Here is a 26,857-nt window from a genome sequence, read left to right on the forward strand (position 1 = left end):
CATTATTACCGCACCTTGGGTTTTATTCATGGTCTGCTCTGACTCACAGGGGCAGTCAAACTGGTCTAATAACCAATAACCTAAGCTGAACTCAATGTATTATGCATCTTAGACAATTTTATGCAGGGATAAGCGACATGAAAATTTTATTGAAAATGTCTCTGAGTGAATCTATGGCAGATTAGCTTTGAAGTTGAAGATATTCAAACCTTTGCTTGAAACATAAGGAACTGGAGCTCTGATTAAAAAACAGCATCAGAGGCTCCAATGATGTTTTCAGCCTATGTAGCTCCAGATCCAGTGATGATACCTAATCTGTCCATTGTTGTTTTTTTTAAAAAAAAACATAAACAATGCATCATTTTGACACTTTAATTTCACCACATCTTTTCTTCTTGCACCATATCTCAAAGTTAGACAACTCTGTCAACATTTTGGTTGATCAGTATGCTGAGAGAATATTTATCAATAAATTACCATGTCCTTCTTTTGAACGAACAGATAAAAAAAGGAACGGAAATTTGCAAATTCCATCTTGATGAGGCAGGAAATTTTGCGTTCCTTAGTAAAACAAAATCAAACAGATAGCGGGTCTTTGTTATTAGTTCAGCTGACAATACGAAACATCCCGCTTGTTGGATACAAAAGGAAATGAAAGCATGAGCAACATTTGTTTTATTTACAGCCACATTTATCTATACTGCTATCACAGTTCACTAGATACTGACTTGCTTATGCAAACCTCATATTTTATGTTTGTGCTCTATAGCTTCCTGATTTACACTTTTGATCTTTTGCATGGGAAATGAAGTTTTATGCCCAAAGAGCAAAACCAACCAAACATAACTTTAAATTGTGCTGTCAGTCTGACAGTCAAATTAGGGCAGTCACTGCAGGTAACAGGCGATTATACCGGTGGAAGCAAAGCTGCAGGCTATCTGGGCACGCTGATTGGTGCTTGCATATCTGTGTGTGAGCCTCCCTCCTCCGCTGTCACAGTCATAATAAGAAGCTGCCGCCACTGGATTTGGTGATAAAGTAGTTCACAGAGTCAGAGTAGGGAGACATATCTGAGCTGCAAAAGGTTCAGCAGCAAAATTGTTGCACTGTGATGGAAAGGACGTTGACCAACCACTACTCATACAGTCTATTTTTCTTAATCAGAACAAAAACAGGACAATGCAGCTATATCTATACTCTGACTCCTACGAGCCATCATTTTATTTTGCTTAAATGATTGGATCATAAATCAGATTAAGTTATTTTGTTGGTTTCAAAATATAAGAAATAAATCATTAAGCTGCATGCATTTATCCCATTTATGTCAGATGTTTCTCAGTATGATGCTGACACAGCAGGATTCCCTTTGTTGTACTCTTATTTATCAGCTCTAAACAAAAAGTGGCAGGCGCTCAATAACTTTAATAGCATTCAGTGATTGACAAGACAGTAAAGCAGGGTTATGACTCCAGCACTATGAAAGATAAAAGTGGGGTTCCTCTTGGGAGTTGACAGATGATGCTGGCTATACTGCTTTCAAGAGTTACAAGATATGAAGAAAAGTTACAGACATTGTCTCTTTTCTATGAAAATTCCCCTCAGGAGGTTTCTTGACTGTCAACATCTGAGGGAAAATATTTTGTGTACTGTGGCCATAGGTTTCCTCTTAATACCGTGTTTTCGTTGAGGGACAGTACTGTTCAAAAGCCTCGAAACACCCCTTACTTTTTTATATACTGGCAGGTAAATGCAAACATCAATGGATTTACAGTATAGAAGGCAAAAACTGTGTTTGCACAATTCTAATGAGTGTCAATATTTGGTTTGACCAACTTTATTCTTCAACACAGGCTAAATCGTTGCAGACAAGCTTTCTTTAGTAGTCTTCAGAAATAGTTTGCCAGGCTTCTTGAAGGACATCCCAAAGCTCTTCTTTGGATGTCGGCTGCCTTTTGTTCCGTTCTCTGTCAGATGATCCCACACTGCTTCAATAATGTTGAGGTCCGGGCTCTTGGAAGGATTCATCCCTCCATAAGACCTGTTGCCACTGATTTTTAGTCCAGCTCTTGTGTCATTTGGCATATCAAATTTTTCCCCCCTATTTCCATTTTTTGATTATGGCCTCTTGACAGCCACCATTCCATAGAGACCATTTCTGATGAGGCTTCAGTGAACAGTGGATCAACCAAAGAGCCAAATGCATCTCCATGTTCTGTGTCAGGTCTTTGCTGGATCACTTTCAGATACTGTTTATCTACAGCAGATAGTTTTTTAGGTCTGATGCTTCTTCTTTTGTACTCCACTTATCCAATTTTCCTTAAACTTTACAACTTACCAAGATATTAAGAACACACTGCATAAGAATGATATATATACGCTCACCGGCCACTTTATTAGGTACACCTTGCCAGTAAAAAGACCCCTTTTGTCTTCAGAACTGCCTTAATTCTTCGTGGCATACTTTCAAGAAGGTGTTCGGAAACAATCCTCAGAGATTTTGGTCCATGTTGACATGATAGCATTACGCATTGCTGCACATTGCACATCTATGATGCGAATAATCTCCCATTCCACCACATCCCAAAGGTGCTCTATTGGATTGAGATCTGGTGATTGTGGAGGCCATTGGAGTACAGTGAACTCATTGTCATGTTCAAGAAACCAGTTTGAGATGATATGAGCTTTGTGACATGGTGCATTATCCTGCTGGAAGTAGCCATCAGAAGATGGGAACACTGTGGTCATAAAGGGATGGATATATAGATAGATAGATAGATAGATAGATAGATAGATAGATAGATAGATAGATAGATAGATAGATAGATAGATAGATAGATAGATAGATAGATAGATAGATAGATAGATAAACACAGTCAAGCCCAAAATTCTTCATTTTCCTGGCAAATTTTGACTTAAAGTTACTTTTATTTAAGCAGCAAGTATGTGCAAGAGGCATCATTGTTGAAAATAATATTTCTCAGCTTTTATTTACATTTGAACAAAAAGTGACATGTCCAAAATTATTTATACCCTTCTCAATAATCAATAGAAAAGCCTTTATTGGCTATTACAGCAATCAAACGCTTTCTATAATTTTAGGTGTACCTAATAAAGTGGCCGGTGAGTAGTATATATATATGTGTGTGTGTGTGTATAATTTAATTTGATATATATTAAAGAATATTTCGGGTTATTTTCCCGTAGGCTATATGTGGTTAGTCTCTCATATCCAGTTTAGGCTGTGCTTAGATTTCAGAGATCCCCTCCACATAGTTAAATTTCATACATGTTATAAATGCTCTACAACATTTTCGGATGGTTTTAAAGGGATATAGCACGTTACATTTTCCACCCTTCGAACAAGAAAGGGAACAATGTGGTATGCATTGAAAAAGCCTTGCAAGTAGTTGATTTACAGTTCCCTTTTGGATAGGATGGTGGCACCAAAGTTCAGCAGTAACCTGGACTGCCTCCCTGCAGTGTGGCTTCTTGAGGTAATCACAGCAGCAGCAGCAGCGGTAAAGAGGAGAGGAGCTGGAGGTTGCACCCCGTCACGTGTTGAATAAATCAGATTTTGGAGACGGACGTCCACTGCACGGCCCCCACATCGTTTGGTTTCAGTTAGCGTGCTGCTGCAGTGTGCCTGCGACCAGACAGCCAGGCAGTGGGAGCCGATAAGTTCATGGTCCGCTAGACGAGGAAAGTTTCACCACAAGTTTGCTTTTTCACTTTGTCTTGTCGTTTGATAAGAAAGAACTTTCTTTTTCAAAGAAACAATTTGTGTGCTGCAGAGAAAATCTCCCGAGTCTCTCTCAGAGTAGACAAGATTTTCCCTGAGATGGATGTAACTCTTCCTTTGTACTTCGTCTTCTTTACGGGGTACTGAGAAGGATATCTTAAAACTGAAAAACACCGGGAAGGGACAGATGAATGTGAGTATCCATCACAACAAAAGGTATCCTCACTCCACAAGTACCCTTACCTTGCGACGAAGTTGGGTATCAGTGCAGTTCTCCATAACCATTGTTCTAGCTGTGGTGGATGCTCTTAGTGGATGGACGTGTTTAACACTTGTACTGGCAACTTTTTTTTGTGCAGATCGGTGGATATGTCATCTGCAAGGTTCAGTGTAACTATAGACTTTTCCATTGTATGAATGCAGGCTTCTCTCTTCACCTTGAAAACTAAAACCTGGAGCATAGTTGATATTAGGAAACGATCTATTTTAGAAACAAAGGAACTGGTGTTGCCCTTAGCCTTTTTCATATAATTAACTACCAAGGATGTTCTACAACATGAAATACTGTTGTTGTGGTTATGCACTGAAAATGAGCATATCATACTCCAAAGCCTTAATTTATTTTTTTTAATACTACCGAAGTCTCTTTGAGGAGCAGCCAAAAAATAAAATAAAATAAAAATGAACTGCCTGTTTTGTCGCTTTCGATTAAAGCCCCCCTGAGACGGAAACATTCCTCTCGAACTGTTCAGCCTATGGAGTTATTGTTATCCTCCCAGTGCTGCTGGAGTCGCTGCGCCTTTTCTCCAATTTAACACACCAAATGGTTTCCCACATGACGGCAGACCTATTGTGGTAACACACTTGTGCTCACTGACCGTGATTAGGTGTTCCTTTCCCTCAATTAATACATTAATTAAATCTCCACTGGGTTCCATCACATCGCACCTAAGTTGTGAGCGTGATGGTTGCTATGGTGAAGATGCACAATTTTGGGATTTTTTTCTTCAGCCACAAGCCACAACAAGACTTTAGGCTCCTCCTTTGTTTCTGTCACCAACAGCTGGAATTACCTTAGCAGACTTAAAGGTTAAGGTTAAACTTAAGGTTTAATTTATGGATTACTTTTGTGTATCTGTAGGTGCTGGTGGTACTTTTTTTATTTGGTGACAGTTATCATGAGTTCTTCATTTGCTGCAACTCTAGTCTAAAACTTTATTGTGAGTGTCATTTTCAGACTCTGGGATTGATTAAAATTTACAGGTCACAGGGAAAAACAAACAAAAACTATTGGCAATGGAGAATAAAACCAAGATTTGGACAACAACTTTTGTTGCAATCCAGGAACTATGTCATAAACTCTTGGTGCAGTGCCTGACATAATCATGTGCCTGTTGCTCTTTGTGGTGTGCATATGTTGTTGATGAAGCTGGCATTCCTTATTTGTAAAGAAAGAAAAAAATAAGAAAGAAAAACACAAGATGTTTATCCCAGATTGACCACACCAAATGCTTGGCTGCAATTATAACTCATCTCACTGTAGTGTCGTCATAAGCAAAATAAGTCATGTGTACATAAATTATGGCCTTTAAGGGTGTTGTGCTGGGCTGCCATCTCAGAGGTTCATTTGATCATTTTTGTGATCTTTGAAATTGATAATCTACACAACTGAAAGCGAGAAACTTGTAAATTCCCAACATTGTTGAATCACAACCAGTCCTGATCTTTTGGGGGATGAAAATGTTCGCACATTTGGTCAACTTTTACCATAGTTGTAGCTGTTGTTACTCCTTGCACTCCTGCTACTGTAACACGATGCACATGTGTTTTTAGTGATGCAATCACTTGTGCTGCCAGTGCAATGCCAGATGGTGTCATCTTCAAAGATATTAGGTGTGTTGTTTTTTTTGACCTGGACATCCCACACAAACAGCTGGACCAACCCATGCTGCTTATTCCGTGCATGGGAAAGCAATGATTTCTCTTGTCACGGATCCTCAGAACCTAGGGCTAAAGGGTTCACCAGGAAAAAGTAGCCAGTGTTCTTTTTTCAACTCAATGTTTGTTGTGACCAGGATGTGCTAATGTATATGAGGCCTGTGATGGCTTTTCCTTGTCTTTTTTCATGCCCAGGGACTGAAGTTTCAAAGGCTAATGCAAGGCACAGAAACACAGCACTTAGTCTGGCAAACATTCAGAGCATTTTAGTTTGCTTTGTGCTGGGCCTGTCATCCTCATGTCCAGGCAATCTGCAGTTCTGTCTGTGGTTTCCATTATGGCTCCAATGCTCCTCAGGCAGGCTGGCATGGTTTTGAAACCACAGACGTTTTCTTTGAGTTAACTGGAATCATGACATGCTCATTTTACAAAGTCTGTCACTATAGTTGTCTCTTTTGGACTTTTGGTCGTGGAAATGATTTGGTTCTGTTAATTAAGTAATGTAGTTGCTATATTACTTTTGATTATCATGTTTTTGATTGATGGAGATAGATTTCAAGTAATGTTTTGTTTTATCTGTATAGATTAGATATTTTAGTTGAATAGGGGACTGTATCTAAATTACTGACATGTGACTAACTCAAATAATGTCTATGTGTGTTGTTTAAGATATTAGATTATGATAACTATTTGTGTTTTCTATTACTTGTATATTTGGGAACTCTAATGTGTATTCTCTGATTAGATTATATAGATTGGCAGTGTGCTTCATGGCTCCTTGTCTATTCTTCTTTTACCTATATTTTCACTCCACTTTTTAAATAAGGATATTAATCTTTTAATATCAGAATGATTTTCATTGTATTCCAACAGTGGTTTCAGTCAGACTGTTGGTTGACTTGGTTTAAAGGATTAAAAAAAGACTGCTTAGGTTATTGCAACAATGTCATGTCAAGAAGTGCAAATTAAATATTTTGGTGACTTGGTAAAGGGTGCATGGGAGTTAATCCTCACCATAACTAAACTCATTAACAATCATCAACCACTAGTAGGATATATGCAGCATGCTCATGGCAATGATGTAAGAAAAGCACTTGAATCGAGACCAGAATGGGATTACCTTACTAAATGCAACAGCTTTTAACCATTATCAGCTTTTCCAAACAGTGCTATTTCCCAGATCTCTGTCCCTTGAGCCCTGTGCATGATGAGACTATCCCAAGTTTCAGATCTCAAACTCCTAGTTCCTGTTTTGGTGGGTGACAGTGTTTGAGGTTGGTTACCCTAGTTTTTAGCTTTAAAGAGTCAAAATGGCTATTGGGCTTCACATTGAGCCTTTTAAAAGCAAATGTTCTACTTAACCTGGTATTGTAGAATTAGCTCAGCCAACTACATCTGTTATATTCATTAGGCTGCACTGCTCTGCATAGGTCCTCCACTGTGGCTCAAATAGAAAGTGCATTATTTCAGTTGTGGCATTTGGTCAAAGATTTAGGCCTTGAAAAGCTATCTTTTGTGCTTTGGAAAGGGCTTTGTTGAAGTTCATCCCCAGTGTTGCAGCAAAGTAAATCATTTCTGAGACTTAAAAGTTTGTGTACTGTCAGTGTTTTTAAGCCGTAATGGATGTTCTTATATTTTTTGCCAAGAACATCACTCACAAAACAACCCAAAATATTGAATGTAGTGGTGAATATCTAGTGCTTGTCATTTGTGGTCTTGTCATTTACAGTTATAATGGTCTCCTTAAATTTAGTATGATTCCAAATCGATGTAACAAATTGGCATTTTTTATGCTTAACTATTGAATAATCTTGCACCAGTAAAGATACAAACAGAACTGATTCTTATTTCATATTTCAGAAACAAGTAGTACTCATAGCTTACTACTCACTCTATGTTGAATTCAAACCGATTTATAACATTAAAGTTAGCATCTTCCGTGTTGTGGGTTCTGAATCACGGCAGACTGAAATTAGCCCTGGAATCTTGTGCGCATATGGCCAACTTCCAGAGGACCTCAATTACAATGCAGCAGAGCCAGAAAGGGAAAGAGGTAGACTGCGTGGAGCCCTTCAATTCTGCTGTAGCCTACTACTCTGTCACTCAAGCACACTGCTTCTACCGTGGCTAAGACAGATCACCACACTACATTCAGGGACACATGGGAGGCATTTAGTGAGTGCACACACACAGACACATGCTCTCTCACACATAAATGTTTTTTGAATGTTTCCATGTAGATGCCAGTTAAGCCACTGGGGGGAGCTTTCAAGAGCTTTCTTAGGAAGCTCAGTTCTTCAAATTTTAATACAGTGTGCTGTGCTTCTACTTATATTTCCTCAAAATTAAAGCTAAATTTAATTTGCAAACATGTCAAGTATTTTTGAATGACACAAATTCAGACAGAACCGCACACAGTTGGAAGCTCCTCTCTTTATTTAGTGAAAATGACACAATAATTTCATGTGTGCCAGACATTTAGTGGTTTTGGATTATTCTGCAGATGGTGACGGTCTTGTTGAACAGTTTCCACACTGCTCCATCATGACTCTCATTCTCAGTTACAGACTGTGTGTAGTGGTGTGGGTCTCGTGCCAAAGCGCGTTTGCTATTTATGCAAGGCATTCTATAGTTTCAAATATTAGTATTTTATGTTTGATTTTCCCTTTGATCCAACACACAAACCATTTATTCTCAAAATATTGCTAGATATGTTAGCTTAGTGAAAGTCAGATATTTTAATTGTTCTCAGAGGAGTGATTTAAAACTGCCTGCTCCATGAGAGCTAAATGTGTTGCTAATATTGAATCCAAGACCTAACCTCCTACTCTCATATGAGAGAGTGTTGCTATAGTTAACATGCAGAGTATCCCTGTAAAAGTGACTCTCACACCTTTTTAATTTGAGCTCGATAGCAACAGTCACAGACTCCCTGTCTGAGGTGGTATGCTGTGGCCTTGGGTTTTGATGTTTCTTTAGCAAAGGAGATTTTTCTGGTACAAAGAGGAACAAGGTGTTGACTTATTAGCTGAACTAAGACATATTGGAAAATGTTATAAGCTGGGTCTATTGTAAGTTGTGTGGTAAGGAACAGAGCCAATAAAACATAAGGGAAGGTGTTTAAGACATATATCTATTTTTCTTAAACTGAGTTACTATAAAAACATTACATAAATATTTTCTCAATTCCTGCTGTTGTAAGGTTTTGATATTACTCAGGTTTTCCTCTTTGTGTGTCTCCAGGTTTAAAACGAAGGAGCAAAAATGAAGACAGCTGCCAAGGGTTTTGGAAAGTCTATAATGGATCCTTTGCACCGTGAGTGTTGGGGGAGCAAAAGGATACTGCTAATGTTGTATGTGGTCTTGGAGCTCATAACAGTCCATTCACCTCTGGTCTTAGCGACCCTTGAGCTACAGCTAGATGAGGAGCAACCAGCTGGCACAATTGTAGGTGACATCAGTGCTGGGCTTCCTCCTGGAGTCACAGCCTCCCTATACTTTATTTCAGACCACGAGGGCACAGGAGTGGGCAGTGATTTGGACATAGATGAAAATACAGGCATAATTAAAACCGCCAAAATTTTGGACAGAGAGTTGAGGGATAGATATAACTTCATTGCTGTCACCATGACAGGCGTGACAGTTGAAGTGACCATCAACGTGAATGATATAAATGACCATGCCCCGAAGTTTCCCAGAAAGAGGGCCACATTTAAAATCCCTGAGCAGACAGCAATCGGCACTAGGTTTCCTCTCGAGCCAGCTGTTGATAAGGATAAAGGCCAGCTTACAACACAGGGTTACCTTATCAAGGATGGAAACGTTGGCCAGGCATTCACCTTGGAGACTAGGAGGGGAAGTAATGAGGTTCTCTTTCTCGACTTAGTGATAAATGCCATTCTAGATCGAGAGAAAAGATCCATCTATACCTTATCTTTGGAGGCCTTTGATGGCGGTTCCCCCAAAAGAACTGATCAGATGACATTAGATATTATTGTGCAAGATATTAATGACAACGCTCCTGTTTTTAACCAGAGCCGCTACCATGCTATAATATCTGAGAACCTCCAACCAGGAAGCAACATCCTGCAGGTGTTTGCCACAGATACTGATGAGGGAGACAATGGGATGGTGCTATATGAAATCAATAGGAGACAAAGTGACCCAGACCACTACTTTGTCATAGACTCTCGCTCTGGAATCATCACTTTGAACAAGCCACTGGACTTCGAGATGAGGAGAGTCCACGAACTGGTGGTCCAAGCGCAAGACAATGCGACCCAGCCAGAAGTGACCAATGCCTTTGTCACCATCCATGTCAGAGATTACAATGACAACCAGCCAACGATGACTATCATCTTTCTGAGTGAGGATGGATCTCCCAGAATCTCAGAAGGGGCACAACCGGGTCAGTATGTAGCGCGGATCTCAGTGACTGATCCAGACTACGGAGAGTATGCCAATGTCAATGTGTCACTAGAAGGAGGCGATGGAAAGTTTGCCTTGACCACTAAAGATAGCATCATCTACCTCATTTGTGTGGATCAGATTCTGGACCGGGAGGAGAGAGATTCCTATGAGCTGAGGGTAATGGCAACAGACTCAGGCACGCCTCCCCTCAGGGCTGAGTCCTCCTTTATCATCCAAGTGACTGACATCAATGACAACCCCCCTCTATTTGATCAGCCTGTTTACAGACAGATCATCCCTGAAGTGGTTTTTCCAGGTAGTTTTGTGTTGCAAGTAACTGCTAGAGATAAAGACCATGGGCCCAATGGAGACATTAGCTACAGAATCATACAAGACCAAAGTTCTTACTACAGCTGGTTCAGTATAGACTCCATTACTGGCATTATCACCACCTTATCCCAGCTGGATTATGAAAAGAATCCTGGTCCCACTATAACTGTCGTGGCTACAGATGGAGGGAAACCACCACTTTCTTCCACCGCAGTGGTAAACATTATACTCCAGGATATTAATGACAATGAGCCTATTTTTGCAAGAAACTTCTACAATGTGTCCATTAAGGAGAACACAGCTCCAGGGACCTGCATTCTGGAGGTAGGTCATTTTATTTAATCAAAAGTTCCTTTGATTGATTGACTGATTTAGGCAACACTTCAGCACTAAAATGCCTTGCTCATATAGGATTCTGCAATCTCTGAGGCTGTTTAGAAGATAATAATAAATATTAATAATTCATTGTATGTCAGATTTCTTTTACTGGATTTGTGAAGTCATTTTATTCCTCTGAGAGAAATGATTACTTAATGGAGAAGCTGTGGTTACTGCATGGTGGTAGTGAGGATTTACCTAATATTTTGGGTCCCGAGGATCTCTGCTTTGGCTGTCCTCATCTTCACCTCTCAAATTGTTTCCAGGGTAACACAGGCAGTTTAAAGTGCTTCATCAGCCCAGGCATGAAATGGTTTTTTGACAGGTTCACAGAAAGAGAAAAATTCAGGGCTTTATCTTAAGAAATACATGTCACTTCACTCTTAAAAGGCACCTTAAGTAAGATTGTTGAGAGCGAGAAAGTGGTCACAGGTGACAGGAGGAATCAAAGTTCAGACAAATTACAGTTACACTCTATTCAGCTGCAGTCTTTGGTTTTTGGCTATCACATCAAAAAGCAAGCAATTACAGTGGGAAAAGAAGCTCATCAGGTGTTAAAGTCATTCCAATAATTCCCATCAGCAGGGTTGTGTTTCTTTTAAAAATCGAAGAGGTTCATATAAAATCTTTTCTACCACTGTCTTCAGAGGAATTGCATGGATCAAGGAGTTGGATACACTGTCCGGTCCACGTTGAAGGCTGAGCAGATGATATCTTGGCCCAGGGTAGGCTGTTGGCAAGCGTAGGGTGAATGAGAATGCAGGCCTTACTGCAACAGCTGGCTTGGACGTACAAATACGAGCTGGGACGGGTGTAGGACGTCTACAAGAATACAAGAATGATGTGGAATCTGAGAGTGTTCTGAAACTGATTATGACAGTTGGAAAATGAGCCAAATAATTATTAAGATATGTATATGTTTTGGAGAGCTGTGATACTCTGTGATAACTGTGTCCAAGACAGTTCTTAGAATATGACAGTTTTAATCAGTGGCATGTTTGGGTTCCACTATGAAGTAGCTGTTAAAAGCCACTGCTCTCTGGCTTCCCTTCGGCCTGGCTGGATGCTGCAGACGTGTGTTTGGCGGACCATGTGAAAACAGACTGCTCTTACTCAGGGTGCCAGCTCCACATCCAAACATCACAGCAAGACATCTGATGTCTGTCTTTTTTCTCTGTAGATAAAAATCACTGTGTCCCCATTTCAAGACACAGTGCTGTCCAAAAAAACATTACAATATGGGTATTGTGTTTATTAATACAGAAGTTTGAAGTTTCACTATTTGTTTTGCTCTGTGGGTCACCAGCACAGCAGTTCATGATTATTCTAATGAAGTCTGGCTCCACAGTTCTGTGCCTGTGATATTTTGTCACTTACTGCTTAACATCAGTTGGTTTTGAGATGACTTTATAATTAGATGTGTGGGGGGCTGGTGGAAAACTAAAAATAAGGACTTAAGCCAATTAACAGCAATCAATCTTGTAATTCAATATGTAAGATCTGCTTCAAAGAAAATAGGTCATCCTTGAGAGGGGAAATCAAATACGACACGAAAAACATTCCACAAACAACAGGCTTCTTATTGGAGAGTTTTTCTGGAGGCATTATTAATTTGATTGTACATTATTAATTATCAAACTGTGTTTGTTAAGTTTTCTGGATGGTGCTGAGATCAAATGAAATAGTTACCCCACAGAAGTGATGTGGGAAATGAACCAAATTGTTGTAGCAATTTGGTTATTGTGGTATTTTTACTGCAATTTGTGCACACATTTTTTTTATCCATGTTTTTGGCAAATTCTGTTTTTATGCCTGCTATACTGTATATATATCACTTTAACACAAAAAAATGCAAAAGATTGTTACATTGTATGTTATGCTAGTGTACATGTAATGGCTAATATGTGAAAGCCCTCTCAGAATTACAATAGGAAAGTAATAAGATGAAAAGAGTTTTTCCTTCACGGTCATTTCATGAGGTTTGTTAAGCACTGGGGCTTTTAAATCCTGAAACGGGAGGGGAAAAAAAACTAATACAAGATGTCGTGAGGGATAATGAGGCACATGAGCCAGCTTTAATATATCCAAATGGCGTAAAGCAAAGCATGGTTGTCTTGGCTTTGAGAGTTAGCCATTTATTCTACTAGTTGTTATTTTACTTATGAAGTAATGAAGTTTTTCAGTTGGTTATGTCAGAATCACGCACTGGGGAATAATTTACACATATCATTGTGGTTTTGGGTTAATGTGTAGGGTCTCTGCTAAGAATTGTTCCTCTGTCTACTTTGGGGGGTTGTTCTGGCTCCAGTAGAAAGGCGAGAGGGGGTCTCTTGGCAGCTGTGGGGGAAATGAACCCTGACAAGCACTTGCAGGAGTGGCGGAGGTGACATGAGCGGGGGGCTTCCTTTTCTGTCCATTGGCCTAGAGCTCTCCAAAATTTTATCTGATCTCACTTCATTTTTCATTAGCGAGGTGTGAGAATAGGCCAGATTTAATTTTTAAACCCACCCCCATGATGTGCATTGCAGAATGGACTGCTTGTCATTGCTGCAGCTCCCAACATAAGGCAATCAGTGATTGCTGCAGTTAAAGAAGCAAACATTTGTCAGTTTTTCCTTGTTTAAGCTGGAACTCAACTGCTGCCTGAAGTTCCTCTTTTGATGCCTTGACTTTTTTCTAAACGTTACTTTACCTCTAAAGTGGGATTGTCATTATTTTGTCAGATTGTTGTATTTAGACTGTGATTTCTGGTGTGCAGCAAAGCTATGATCCTACTAGTTTTTAGTCGAGATGAGTACAGATGCAAAGTCTCTTTCTGTGCTCACAAAGCAACACCCGAACATATTCATTATTTCACCCTGAATTCTTTAAAGGCAGGCTCGTTGAAAGAGGTACCCCAGTGAAGTGGCACTCTTGAATCCCTTCCTCACTCCTGCCAACATAAAAGCAGTCAGTCTTTTGAGTAAAAAGACTACTCATAATTGCCCTGGAGAGAAAGCATAAGTGATTGAAAGAATGTGTTCCTTTCACACCAGCCCGCCATAGTTTTTGCTGCCTTTTTGTTCTATAGTGACCACCCACTGGTAACCACCAGGCAGGTGCTTATACCGATTCCAGTACTTAAAGCCATGTTTTAACTACTGGAACCTCTTAAAAAAAAGAGGCTTTTTCTAATTTAGTAATATTCACAATGCTTGGTGCAGTGGTCGGGTTTTAGATATCTTTTTTAGGTAACTTTTCTCCAGGCTTCCTCCATGGACTTTAAAATTTCTGCACTGCTTTAATGTTTAACAGTCTCTTCCCTTTTAATGTGCCCCCCTCAGAGTATATATTTTTATACAATATAACTGAAATGGTATTGTATAACCTCTCTGGTAAAAAAACAAAAAAAGAGAAATGAAGTTGCTAAATGAATATGGCCTTTGGGACTTTTTTTTGGTTCTGTTGTTTATTAAAACAAATCATAATTTATATATTTTAGTTTTAGAGCACAACTCCACAAAGAGCTTCTCTTCTCTAACTCCTAAGTGACAATCCTTTTTCTCCCCCTTTTAACAACAGTCCATAAAAAGGGCTCATTATAACTTTCACTCTAACTAAAGTTCTGCAAAACATCCATGTGAAATGCAATCATTTGGCGAATAAAAAGGAAACCTGACTGTTCTATCTCAAATAAAGCTTTTCCAAAAAAAGACTCCAGCTTTCTGAAAATGAGAGGAGACTAATTATGGAGATCAGGGAAATTGCTAATTTTAGTCAGGTATTTTGGTTCACAAACCATGTAATCAATTCTCACCAGATATTTTTCTGTGGATCGTGTATGTCACGAGTCTGTTTTAATACTAGACAGCTCTGTCTCACTGTGAGACTGGTTTAGCTTGAGGCAAGCTGACTCTGCATTTGGTCTTTCTGCTGTTTTTTTTTGTACTCCTCCCAACAACCAAGCTTCACTGTGGCTCTGCGGTATAACACTATTTTCAGGGAATGGTAAAATTGCAGGAAACTGGATGTGCTACTTAACGTGTTCGTGAATGTAATACTTCCTTGAACACTTACTTCTGGGCATAGCAGGAGCAATGAAGTGAACATAAACACTGATGTACATCTGGATAGAATGTGGGTGTTCCGGTCAAAGTTGCTATGCTTGAGACAGATGAGCGCATTTTATTGTGCTCAGACATCCATCAGCAAATCTACTGCGCCAACGACACAGAAAGAGGAGAAGGCTGTGGTGAAAATTTTAATGTCAAATGGTTGAATATAGAAGCTGGGAGGAAATACCGTTCATTATTGTAAAACCAAAGATGTGATTGTTTTACCACCAAACTGTTAAACTAAGTGATAGAAATGCTGCATTTTTGTACTTTATGAATCATGGACTAAATTTGGAATTACAAGAATAATAAGGGCGTATCTCCATTTATAGCTTCATTATTGATTATACTTCTCATTCTATTATAGTTAATCATTGAACCATTCAAAAAGTAAGTAAAATATGTCTCCTATAATCTACTTGTTCCACGTGTTCTTCTAAATATTTTTGAAGTTATTGCTGTATCATGCAGGTCTAACCACCAGCCAGTGATGTTGTGCAAAACATGTTGTTTTCTACAGAGAAAACACGTTCTATTTATTGAAATACTCATCAGTGGTTGAGCAAACAGTTAAGAGCTGTGAAGCAGTGCTGCCTGTAAAGCAAAAGTTGTAAAGGATAAAAGTCAGCTGGAGGGGTTTCCTGCCCACATCTGGCAAGGAAGGTGGATGGGTTTATATACATCTCTCAAGGGGCACAAAATTTCATCAGGACAGTCTGTCGGACAGGCTGTCTGCTGCAGGTGAGGTAGACCTCCTCGTACGACTTCCAAGTTTCTGTAAAACAGTGTGAATGTAGTGAAAGGCCAGACACAGAGAAAAAGAAAGAAAACACTTGAGAGTCCTCAGAGGGACTCAGCCTCTGGCAGGAATGACAAAGCTTCTACTCAACAGCTGTATCCAGCTGTTGATTCCTCTTTTAACATGTATCCTCTGACTCTGAGGTGTCCTGTCTCGTACTCTGTTTGTCTTTCTTTGCTCTCTCAGCTTGACCAGACTTCATATCTCTTCTCGTTTCCTTTTCCCACATTGCTTTGTCCCCTCTGTGATCTTGTTACATCTCTTCACTTCCGCCGTTTCCTTGTAGTGTGGTGACATGTGGATCGGGGCAGGTGATAGCAGTGCATCTGCTCGCCTGGGGATGCTCAGTCCTCCCTTAAGTGACCTAAGCAGAATGCCTTGTGGATTTCTCTAATCAGGCCCAAGCTTATCTAGCTCAATGATGCAAGAAAGATGGGGTGTACATTGCAAGCAAAGTGAAGTCAGACTGCAGGTGCATGTGTCTTCACAGTCGCATTGTCACAGTCTTGTATTCAAGCACAAGTGGAGCTTCTTTGTTTGACCTTTGTAAATACGCAGTCTGTCGCTTTGCTTTCTCCGTTGAGACAAATTAATGGGGAGGGGGCTAGACCTTGAAACTGGCTGTGGTGACGGCTGCTAGGCCGTCTGTTCGCACCTCCCTGGTACCCCTGCACATGTGCAAGGCTGTTGGCACTACTAAACAAGTTGGGCATCAGGAAGCATCATCTGCTCATGATATTCTCTCGGTTCCAAAGCAAATCTGTGCTAAATCATCCATCCAGGCCCCTGCTGTCCACCAGAAACCACCAGACTGGAAAGCAGATGCTGACTGACAGCCTGCCAGGTAACAAAAATCAGTAACCAGGAAACTAGATCCCAAACAAAAAGCAGCAAATCACTTTGAGTGTGATGATGATGGACACATACTGTAATGGTACATAGTAGATGCCAGCATGTTAAATTTTACATTCATGACCAAAGTGCCTCTTCCCAAGATCATGCATATATCTACGCTGCCTGAAAATATCTTAACCACTGAGCAAATGTCTTTATATCCAGAACTTGACTGTTACAAAGAATGCATCGCTGTTGACTTCCAGCGACCTCAGCCCTCATTTCTGCTGCACTGACTGCCAGTTGAAATAACGATTGAGAAGAATGTTACTGAGCCAAACAAACTCATTGAGGGGGTGTTGCACTGAATTACAGGGTATGTGTCTTCTTTCAAACAGAGCAGTTTTGGTTTACAGCAACACTAAATAGGTTGTGAAGATAGCTGAAAATTTGAATTAGTCAATACTGTGACTGCCCAAGTGAAAAAGAGGTAAAAGGTACCATTTCATGAGGCAGTAGAATAGGGAAAAAACTATCTGTCTGTGTGGTCAAGAACATGTAGGACCAAATCTTTTTTTTGTACAGGATATTTTGCAGATGTTCTAATGTCACTAATGACATTGTGAAAGCGCTCGGTTCCTAGGTGGACTAAAACAGTGCTTATAGGTGTATATCGAATCACAGTTACTGTTTTTTTTAGTCCTAACTAAGTACTGTATATCTCTCCTACTTTGATTATTTTTCCCAGAACAGTTAGTTTTTGGATTTAAATCCTTGTTTGGCACATTTAACTACATTTTATTGAGCCACAGTTATTGTAAAGAGGCACTTCTTAAAAGCATTTGCTGTTTTTAAAACATTTTTTAAAATGAAAACACTGTGTGAAATACCCACACTCGATGAAGACCCCACCGAATAGAAGAGATGCTGAAAACGTATCAAAAGCAAACATTTTCTCATCCTTGCACCTGGCCCAGTTCCACCATGTAAGTAGTTTTTCCAAGCTTTGTGAAACAGAGCACGAGGTAGAGAATTACAATCCTCACAGAGAAAGAGGTTTGTGGGAAAAGACGCTCCACTTTTACATTGTGGTCTACCAACGTTGCCTGTCTTGGCTGCAGACATAAAGGGATACAGTACTACTTTAACCAGGCTCTCAACCTGTGTGCAGCGATGCTCTGTGGTGGTCCACCCTCACACCACTGTTGGCATATGTTGAAATCTTCACCTCATCTGCCAGAAATAGTGTTTTAAGAGAGGACCTGTGCTCTGTTTTTTTATTCTATGGTAATACAACAAACCTGTAGATTTGTTGTGATAAGAAGTGATTTGGACTGAGTGCAAGGAGGTTGATTTAAAGACTTAGCAGGGGAACTAATTACACAGGGTTTTGTTCCTCATCAATAAAGCTAATTTGGTCTGGTGCTGAAGAATTTATGTTGGGAGTAGTGAACTGCTTCTTTAAGCCATTGAGTTGAAAGGCCAAATCTTTGTTTAGATTGTTGTGTATGGACTGGGGCTTTGGGAGGTCTGGAGGGAGAATTTGGAGCGATTGGACTCTCTGCAGTAATTAAGCAGAGCTGGTATGTAGGACTCAGATTTGTTATGTGGTATCACAGCAGACGAACAAAAAGCCAGGGACGAGAGTGTATGTGCATGTCATGATGTTAACAAGGTTTTGGGTGGGAGAAATTCTCTAATCAGTGCCCTCCATTCCTCCCAGACAGCATTACCAACGTTTTATGTGGGATTCAAACAAACTCAGGAGCAGGATATTGATGAGGCAGACAGGATTTTGGCTTGTCAAATCCATACTAAATGATGCTCTGCACCACCTTTCCGTTATAGCATAGGTTGAAGGCTAAATACACAGCCAGTCATCTCCAGCAGAAGCTGCGGTCACCCTCACTGCGATGCAGCACCTCAAAATGAGACCTGACATTTTTGTGTTTAACTGTAATTGGCTTAAGCACACTAGCAGAGGCTTTCTTCCAGGCTTTCAAGAAAATCTGATCACCCTCAGATGGTGCATGACAAGAGAGTTAAGAAGTGCCCAGAAAAAATGTGGATCGTCTGTAGCGCCTTCTGTCAACTCAATATTCAAATCAATGTAGACATGATTCAGGTAGCCAGCACAATGGGGAAACAAGTTGTTGATGATTTCAGTCAGTACATCATTGCCGGGGCTGAGGACATCCAGACATTTGGTTTGAGAAGCTGTCTCCTCTCAAACCTGCATTATACATGATTATGTTTCATCAGATCCTGTTGCAACTACAAAAGCCTCAAATCCCAGTATGAGATTTCTGTTATGCTACACAGAATATTGCATTATCTCCTCTTTGAACTTTGTGTGTATGTATCCTTCTGCTCTTCCTTAGTAATAATGGTGTTTTCACCTGTTCTGTCAGCTCCATTCTGATAGCAACACTGCGCCTTATTTTTGGCTTGAGCACAACCTTTTAATTCACGTAGAGAGCGTTGATACTCAAATGCAATCTCGCTAAACAAGACTGTTGGATGTAAAGACGTGAAATATCTTGTTTCACAAACCTGCACAGATCTTTGGTTTGATTTAATTAAATTCAGTTTTATTTATATAACCGCCAAATTACAACAAATGTCATCTCAAGGCACTTCAAAGACACAATCTAATTCAAGCCAATTCGAGTTCAATTCATTGTAATACAATCAAATTCTGAATTAGTCCAATTCATACATACAAGGCCAATTCTAAAAAAGTAGCATAGCTAAGGAAACTAACAGATTGCACCAAAACTTCGATCTAATTCCCCATCCTGAGCGTGCACGAGCCGACAGTGGAAAGAAAAAACTCCATTTTGATTGGAAGAAACCTCCATCAGAACCAGAACCAGGAGGGATGGCCATCTGCCTGTTATATGTACATAGAAATCATTGTACATCATGGCAGGCCTCCAGCCATCTAAATCTATAACAGTATAACGATGAGATGTTTCAGGGTCACCTAAGCCATCCCTAACTACAAGCTTTGTCAAAAAGGAAAGTTTTAAGCCTAATCTGAAAGTTAGAGGGGGTGTCTGCTTCTCTGATGTATACTGGCAGCTGGTTCCACAGAGAGGGGCCTGATAACTGAAGGCTCTGCCTCCCATTCTGCTTTTAGAGACTCTGGGAACCACAAGTAAACCTGCAGTCTGAGAGCAAAGTGCTCCGTTTGGAAAATATTGCACTATGAGATCTTTAAGGTATGATGGAGCTCGGTCATTAAGATCTTTATATGTGAGGAGAAGATTTTTAAATTCTATTCTGAAGTTAACAGGGAGCCAATGAAGAGAAGCTAAAACTGGACAAAAATAATATCTCCTGTTCTCATCAGATCTCTGGCTGCAGCATTTTGGATCAGCTGGAGGCTTTTCAGATAATTTGTGACACAGCCCAATAATAAAGAATTACAGTAGCCCAGTCTTGAAGTAACAAATCCATGAACCAGTTTTTCTGCATCACTCTGAGAAAGGATGTTCCTGACTTTGGGAATATTACGAAGGTGAATTATTGCAGTCGTAACTAGACAGTTTCTTCCTGAAATTCTCAGGTCCAAAGGCAACAACTTTGGTTTTGTTTGAATTTAGGAGCTGAAAATTCTGAGCCATCAAGGTCTTTATCTTTAAGACATGCTTGTAGTCTGACCAACCTGTTGGTTTAATCTGGTTTCATAGATAAGTACAGCTGAGTATCATCAGCAAAGCAGTGGAAAGCAGATTGCATGCTGTCTAATAAGATTACCTATAATACCTACCTAATAATGGTAGGAATGATTCCATGAATCTTCTAATAGAAAGAATTTTATTGGTGAAGAAGCTCATGAAATCGTCATTACTGAGAGGAATACAGGGCATTGATGCCGTAAGGCAAGCGGTGAAATAACCCTGGACTGACTTGTTCATTACATTCTGTTGTCTCATTTGTGGCTTTCCAGTACAACCCAAGTGTTTTCCTACTAGTTACCAAGTGAGTTTTCTCAAGTGCGCTTTGTTAACAATGGAATCGGAGTGTATAGTTTAAATTACATTTTCATTGGCATTTTCATGGTCCAAGCAGCTATCAAACTCTCAGTTATGAGATTGCTGCTCTAAGCTTGTGATGATTGTAGTTTCCTGACATATCACTCAGCAATGCATGGAACAATTATAACAAAAGCTTTCATTTAAACACTCTTTTCAACCCATTAGAAGCCATTAAATGCGTTGGACTATCACATCAGAATGGTTTAAAGTCTGCTGTAATAGCCATTAGATGTATGATCTCCAAAGTAAACAGAATCTTTCATCAGACATTTCAGAGCCTCATAATTACTGTACTGCAGATTATATATTACCCTCATACAGAAATGTGCCTTTCATGGTCATGTTTGAATCATAAAAAAGTAAGGCCTAGCAAAGCCACAATACATGCAGGAATTTCATCATTGTTGTCAGTGTATAGATAAACTTCCGTACTGTTAGCTGTAAGTGTTCACTCATCAATGTGCCTAAAGTGTCTAGCCTAAAATATCTGAAACTATATCCTTATACGAGTACCAAACTTATCAATCAGCTGTACTATTAAGCATTTGTGAGTGTTTCCGGATGAGTTCTGAAAGTTTGATGCTTTGAGAGAGACATTTTTGTGAGCAATTGTTTACTAAGTATCGTGACTGTGAACAGGAAAAATGGGAAGATAATTAGTCTTCTCTGATTTTAAATCTAAGCCAGTTTCAAGCATCCCTCTTCTTCCTCATCCTGTCACTTTCTTTTTATTTATGAGCCTTCCCTTCCAATTTATTATCATATATATTTTTTTACCTCAAAAATGCTGTTTTTGCAGTCTAATAGACTTTGAGTCATAAGTTTTTTAAATTTACTTTTATTTTGAATGAACTGCATGGGAATCTCCTGCTAATGTAATGTTCCTACCTAGGCAAGAGGTTGCATTTTGTAACAGTACAGATAGTAAAGCTATTAGCTTTGTTTACTCCGCTTACGTATTTATGAAAGAGGAGCTTTATTTGGGAAACTCTTCTGAGTCCCCCTTCCCCTATTGCAGCTCTGTAAATGACTTGTAAACAGGCTGTTTAAGTGTGAAGTCACCCTGTGCCCTGCTTCCGCTCTTTATTCATCACACTGACACCCATACACATGGAAGTATGGTGAATGTTTTTGCTGAGGAGCTGGGGGAAGGGCTCCACTGCTGCTATGGGACTGGGCCAAGCTCTGACACACTCTGCTTTTTTGTTGTAGGAGCGAAGTCTCTTGAGAAAAAGACTATTTTCAAGTCAAACCAGTTTAAAATTAAGTTTGTGATTAATTGTTGATGATTTAAAGTTTTTTGATAATGACATTTCAAAGCTGCCCATTTAAGTTTATCCCTTTTGAAAATTCCCCTTGGATCCACCACTATCTGTTATGCACAAAGTTTGAGTTCCAACATTCTTTAAGTGGGCAACATCGTGAAAAAGAAAGAAGTCGTGAAGATGCTGGCGCACAAAGAAAATAGCATAAATGCAAAGGCAAGTGGAAATGATTGAACAGTATGTGGAACACGGAAGGAAGAAGAGTGAGAAAGAAAGCAGATGCTGAGAGGGAAAAAGAGGCCATTTACCTCATGCAGTGTGAGTGCAAAAGTGGCGTGTATATAAAGCGCTAGTGGTGCTTTGTTACCATGGCAATATTGGGAAACAAGGGAGGGTAGAGAGTAGCCTAAACAAGAACCTCATCGATTCCATGGGCAAATCATCATGCTAAAGTGAGGGCTTCTCTGTTGTAATTGCAGTGGAGTATTTATGTGCTTGGTTTGTCCCCACATGAATTGAGGAGAGGTAAACTTATGAAACCTGGAAAGCTCAGATTATGCAAACACAGGTCTTTCACTTTAAATTGTACTGTCCTTTTTTTCTAGAGTTCACCCGTCTTTCTTTTTTTGACGTTCTTGCTGTCTCAGCTATCACATGACATTATCAACACATCCTACAGGTCCAGACAACATGTAGCTGAGTCTGGGATGTTTGTTTGGGGATAGAAACATCATGATCCCTTGGCTGGAGAGATTACATTTATCCTGGTGTATAAACACAAAGTATAAACTGAGCTATCAGATGATTGTATATTGTATATCAACTGAGGTTTTCATTTTGAGGGGATATCATGAGAGTGGCAGAGAACTGAGTATGTTTATTCAGCATGTTACCCCTATAAGACCCCCACTCTCACATGTTGTCAGTGGCAGGATCACTGCGTTTGTCATAAAGGATGCACGAGAAAGAGTTCACAAGATTTAGCCTTTACAGGCTTTGCTAGGACATCATTGTCCCTGCTTTTTGTCTCACTGTGGAGCCTTTCATTTACCCTGTTCTTCCCAGCTCTCCTGGGTTCTGATAATAGATGGAGGTGACCTTAATGAAGTGCCAGCTTGATTAGATTTAATTTGCCCTGTTTTTCTTCTTGGAAGGGAAGAGCTATCAGTTTCAAAAACACTTCCCATCAGAGACAGACTTATCCCACACCTACAGCATACTCTCATGTTGCCAGAAGCTGCCTGACTGTTGCTATCATTTAGCCTTTATCTTGCACAGTTTAGCCATGTGAAGAAACAAACACAACTGTTCTGTCTCAGATTGGACAAAGCCTACATGGGCAACAGTGTAAAATATCAAGGGGAGCTGCCAAAACAGGAAGTTTTTGTCTGAAATCTGAAGTTGTTTAAACTTCAAGTCAAGAATAATGTGAAGAATTTTTCCTAGAGTGTCAAATTGCGCTGAAATTGGAAAACCATTTTTTGTGTGTCTAATTCAAAATGTGATTGCATAATAGATTAAGCCTTTTTGGAAAGTCCTTTTTTAAACTTCTTGATTAGTGGTAGATTTGTCCTAGTTGTCAAAGTAGTGTTGGGTCTGTAATGTGGAAGACTGAAACCTAAATAAACACAGTAATGTGTAAATTGCTTGTGCATAAAAGGATATGCCATATCGATGCACCAAAAATTATTAATCAAGATAATTAAAAATAGTTTACATTTCAGTTTTGACATTCTCCTTGGTTTGATTACCTTTATTTTAACCCCATTTATTCAGTTTTCAGGGTTTCTTTTTGCTTTTATTTTCATGTTGTATCTCCCCCTATTATTTATTCACATATTGATATATCCATTGAAGCATCTATTCAGTCTTGCTTTTAGTTTTGGCAGTTTTACTCCTCCTGACAGGAACTCTCTCCATGACAGGAAATTAAAACTTAGCAGGAAAATGTTTTTTCCATCCAGAAGGTTTTGCTCTGAAATTGCAATTAAATGTTTTCTGTGACGCTTTTTCACATTGGAAATTACAAACAAAAGTTGTGTTTTAAGGGAATGAGAGAGACAAATTGCAACACTGACAAATTGTGTCAGTGTGCTCTGTTCCTGGTTTGTGAAGGTGGAACAAAGCTGCAGGATTTGGCCAGGGCCAGTGCAGTAGGAGAAGGGTGCATCAAGATGAGGCCAAAGCACACAAGCTGAAAAGATTTTTGGCTTGGATATACAGGAGAAAAAAGCTTCAGTCACAGCAGATCTATTCAAAAGTACCATTGAGAGCTTAAAGCAATCTGTGACTTAAATTACCTAATTCTTGTGTGTGTGCTTGTGATTGAGTTAGGGTAATGAAATTGGCCTAATAATGATATTATACGGTAGGACAAATATATAAAAAGTGTGTTTTACTGAGGAAAGTGTATTATATAGTTACTCCACATTTTAACATTGCAAAGACCAACCCACAGTCTAAAGTTTTTTGTGACATCTGTAGATGCCATTGGGATGTATTCATAATTGATCACCCCAAGGCTAAAAAGGAACATCAGTGAAGAAAGTGAAGTTAAAGTTAAAGTTCTATAGAAGTTAAAAACGGGTAACACTTACATTCAAAACATTTAACCCAGTAGAATCAGTGGAAAATGTTATCATTAGCTCTTATATCTTGAACCACATTTTGATGATGATCTCTTTTAGGTCAGAGGACACGATTATGGAAAATACGTAGTATTTAAAAAACATTCCATGGGGACATTTTATGTATCTACTGGTTACTGATTTAGAGATCCCTCTAAACCATTTTCACCGCTTAGTTGTTTATTATTCTCCTGAGAGTTGTCTTGAGCTTGGTTGGCATGACCACATCAAATTGGAAGTGGTTAGGTATTTTCCTTGAAGTGAATTAATCTGTCAGGGACACTAATTAACAATATTGTGCCACTAAAATTTTACTAGGGTTGACATTCTACAACTACGTTTTCACATATTAGAATACATTTTCCTTTTTGATGCAGCCTTTCTGTACTGCACGATTCATATTGTATGAGTTAGAAATCAACTTCTTTTAATGGTGGAATCCACCACAGAAAACATGCTTCCTAATACATTTAGAGTGATTTTTAAAAGCCTAATGAAAAATACATTTAAAAAAATCTTCTAGGTTTAGATTCCATTCTGATGATGACGGAAAACAATTGATTTGGACCTAAAGGAAACAAATTGTCAACTTTGTTAACATTACAGTGAAGTCAAGTAAATATTTCTTGCCAATGCAATAGCCTCATATTTTGTGAAGGGAAGTCTTTCTTTCATGAGCTCTAAAGCGTAAACAACTAACTTTTATGACACCTTGTTTACTGGTGCAGTTCTTAGTTGTTTGCCTTCGTTCATTACTGGTGTATTAAACCTCATTAATGCAATCCCTGGGGTAATTGTTCTTCTGCTAATGGAGGTGAGTGAGGGATTCGGTGTTACCTCCCAGAGGCTTGGGTGGTATAGTGAAAGGGATTAATGCTGTGACGTCAGAGTACTCTGACGGGAAAGAGCATCTTGATACACTCGCATAACTGTGTTCACACTGGACTGTATGCTAGTTTCCAATCTCTGCTTAAGCCTGAGAAACCTCAGATGTGGGTACTGAAGGAAACCAGTGGAAAGGAACACCGTGGCAGTGGAGTGATCTGTGTATGAGGATGAAACTGCTCGCTCAAACAGCACCAAACTAATTCTCAGCTTTTGAATCTTTCCGGGCTCACCAAAGAAGACTTTATTATGTAACTTTTTATCTGTATTTGCTGTTTTTTTTCTAGCTCCTTAGTTATACAAAAACAAGGAAAAGGGAGGAAACCGTTTTTCTAAAGCTCAGTGTCAAACTAGATTGATGGATCAACCATTTCCCCAAATTAATGCTATTCTGTAAATAAAATTATTCAAATTAATTCAGTTCAGCCAAGACAACTGACAGCATACTTTGTGTAAAGCCTTTGTTTTAGGTACAGAGCTCATTTAGCTATGATTGTTAGGCAAGTGGTGGGTGATGCTGGGAGGAAAACAGTTTCATTCCTAATACACCAAGATAATTTTTTTTAAATGCTTTGTTGCCTGAAGTAGCAAAGTAATAATGGTAGCTTAAGTTTTTGTGGTATTTGAGGCTTTGCTAACAACCCATTTCCTCCCTGACACTACTTACAAAACTTACTGTAGTTACCACATGCTCCAATTTAGAGGTCCTAATTAGGGGATTATGTACAAGAACATCAGTATCCCTTTTGCTGTTTCTTTTAACCCCAAGTGCTAAAGTGAAGTGATGGTCTCCTGAGAAGACTGGTCTAGACGCTTTTCACTGTGAGCTTGTTGTTGCCAGGCTGTTAAAAATGCCAGAGGAGTTGCCACAATGTGCTTGTATAGAATGGCTTATGGCACAAACACGGCACTGTGTAAGTCTGCAGGGACTGTTGATTTGGGACAGCTGCTTTATGATGGTAAACTTCTTTCCTAAAAGTTGGGGACCCCTGCTAACTCGTTGGCATAACCACATTGCATGTGAATCGAGTCAACATGTTGGATTAGCTGGTTAGATGCAGAGATCCTCTCCATCAGAAGCACAATCATGACATAAAGGGCATTATAATCCCAACAAAGACTTTTCAGTCTTTTCCAGGGCTTGCTTTTCCTGCATGTTAATTATGCATTTCACTACAAATCTATGCAAGAGGTCATATGTTGAATCAAAGTTGAATGGAAACACAAGAAACTGGAGAGCTTTTTGGTTTAGATTGCCTCTGTCTGTGCAACTTTATATACACTGCAGTGATACTGCCAAACCAGTGACAGGGAACTCTAACTGTCTTGGCAAGCATCTGCGAGACAGAAAGGGAAAAAGCAAGTGAATACTGGGATCCAAACCAAAAACCAAGCAATGTAAATTTTTTTCTTTTTTCTGTCATGGTGTGTACACACCGACACACAACTCAGCACCCTAGAAGAAGAGGACCGTGGTAAAGAGATAGAAAAGGCAGCAGCTGAAAAAAAGAGTAA

The 26,857-nt window shown here is 39.4% G+C and overlaps 1 protein-coding gene across 1 annotated transcript in view; it reads left to right on the top strand.

Annotated features, from left to right (window-relative positions):
- The first annotated feature begins 3,662 nt into the window (after window positions 1–3,662).
- LOC140314084 (protocadherin-16-like) overlaps window positions 3,663–26,857 on the top strand; it is a 78,573-nt gene continuing 55,378 nt past the window's right edge. The window contains exons 1-2 of the mRNA XM_072392118.1: window positions 3,663–3,932; window positions 8,921–10,741. Of these exons, the coding sequence (XP_072248219.1) occupies window positions 8,942–10,741 (1,800 nt within the window). The 5' untranslated portion in view covers window positions 3,663–3,932; window positions 8,921–8,941. The remainder of the gene's footprint in view (window positions 3,933–8,920; window positions 10,742–26,857) is intronic.

Source organism: Leuresthes tenuis, unplaced genomic scaffold, assembly GCF_036924035.1.
Source record: "Leuresthes tenuis unplaced genomic scaffold, fLeuTen1.0.hap1 SCAF_9, whole genome shotgun sequence".
Classification (NCBI taxonomy): Eukaryota; Metazoa; Chordata; class Actinopteri; order Atheriniformes; family Atherinopsidae; genus Leuresthes; species Leuresthes tenuis.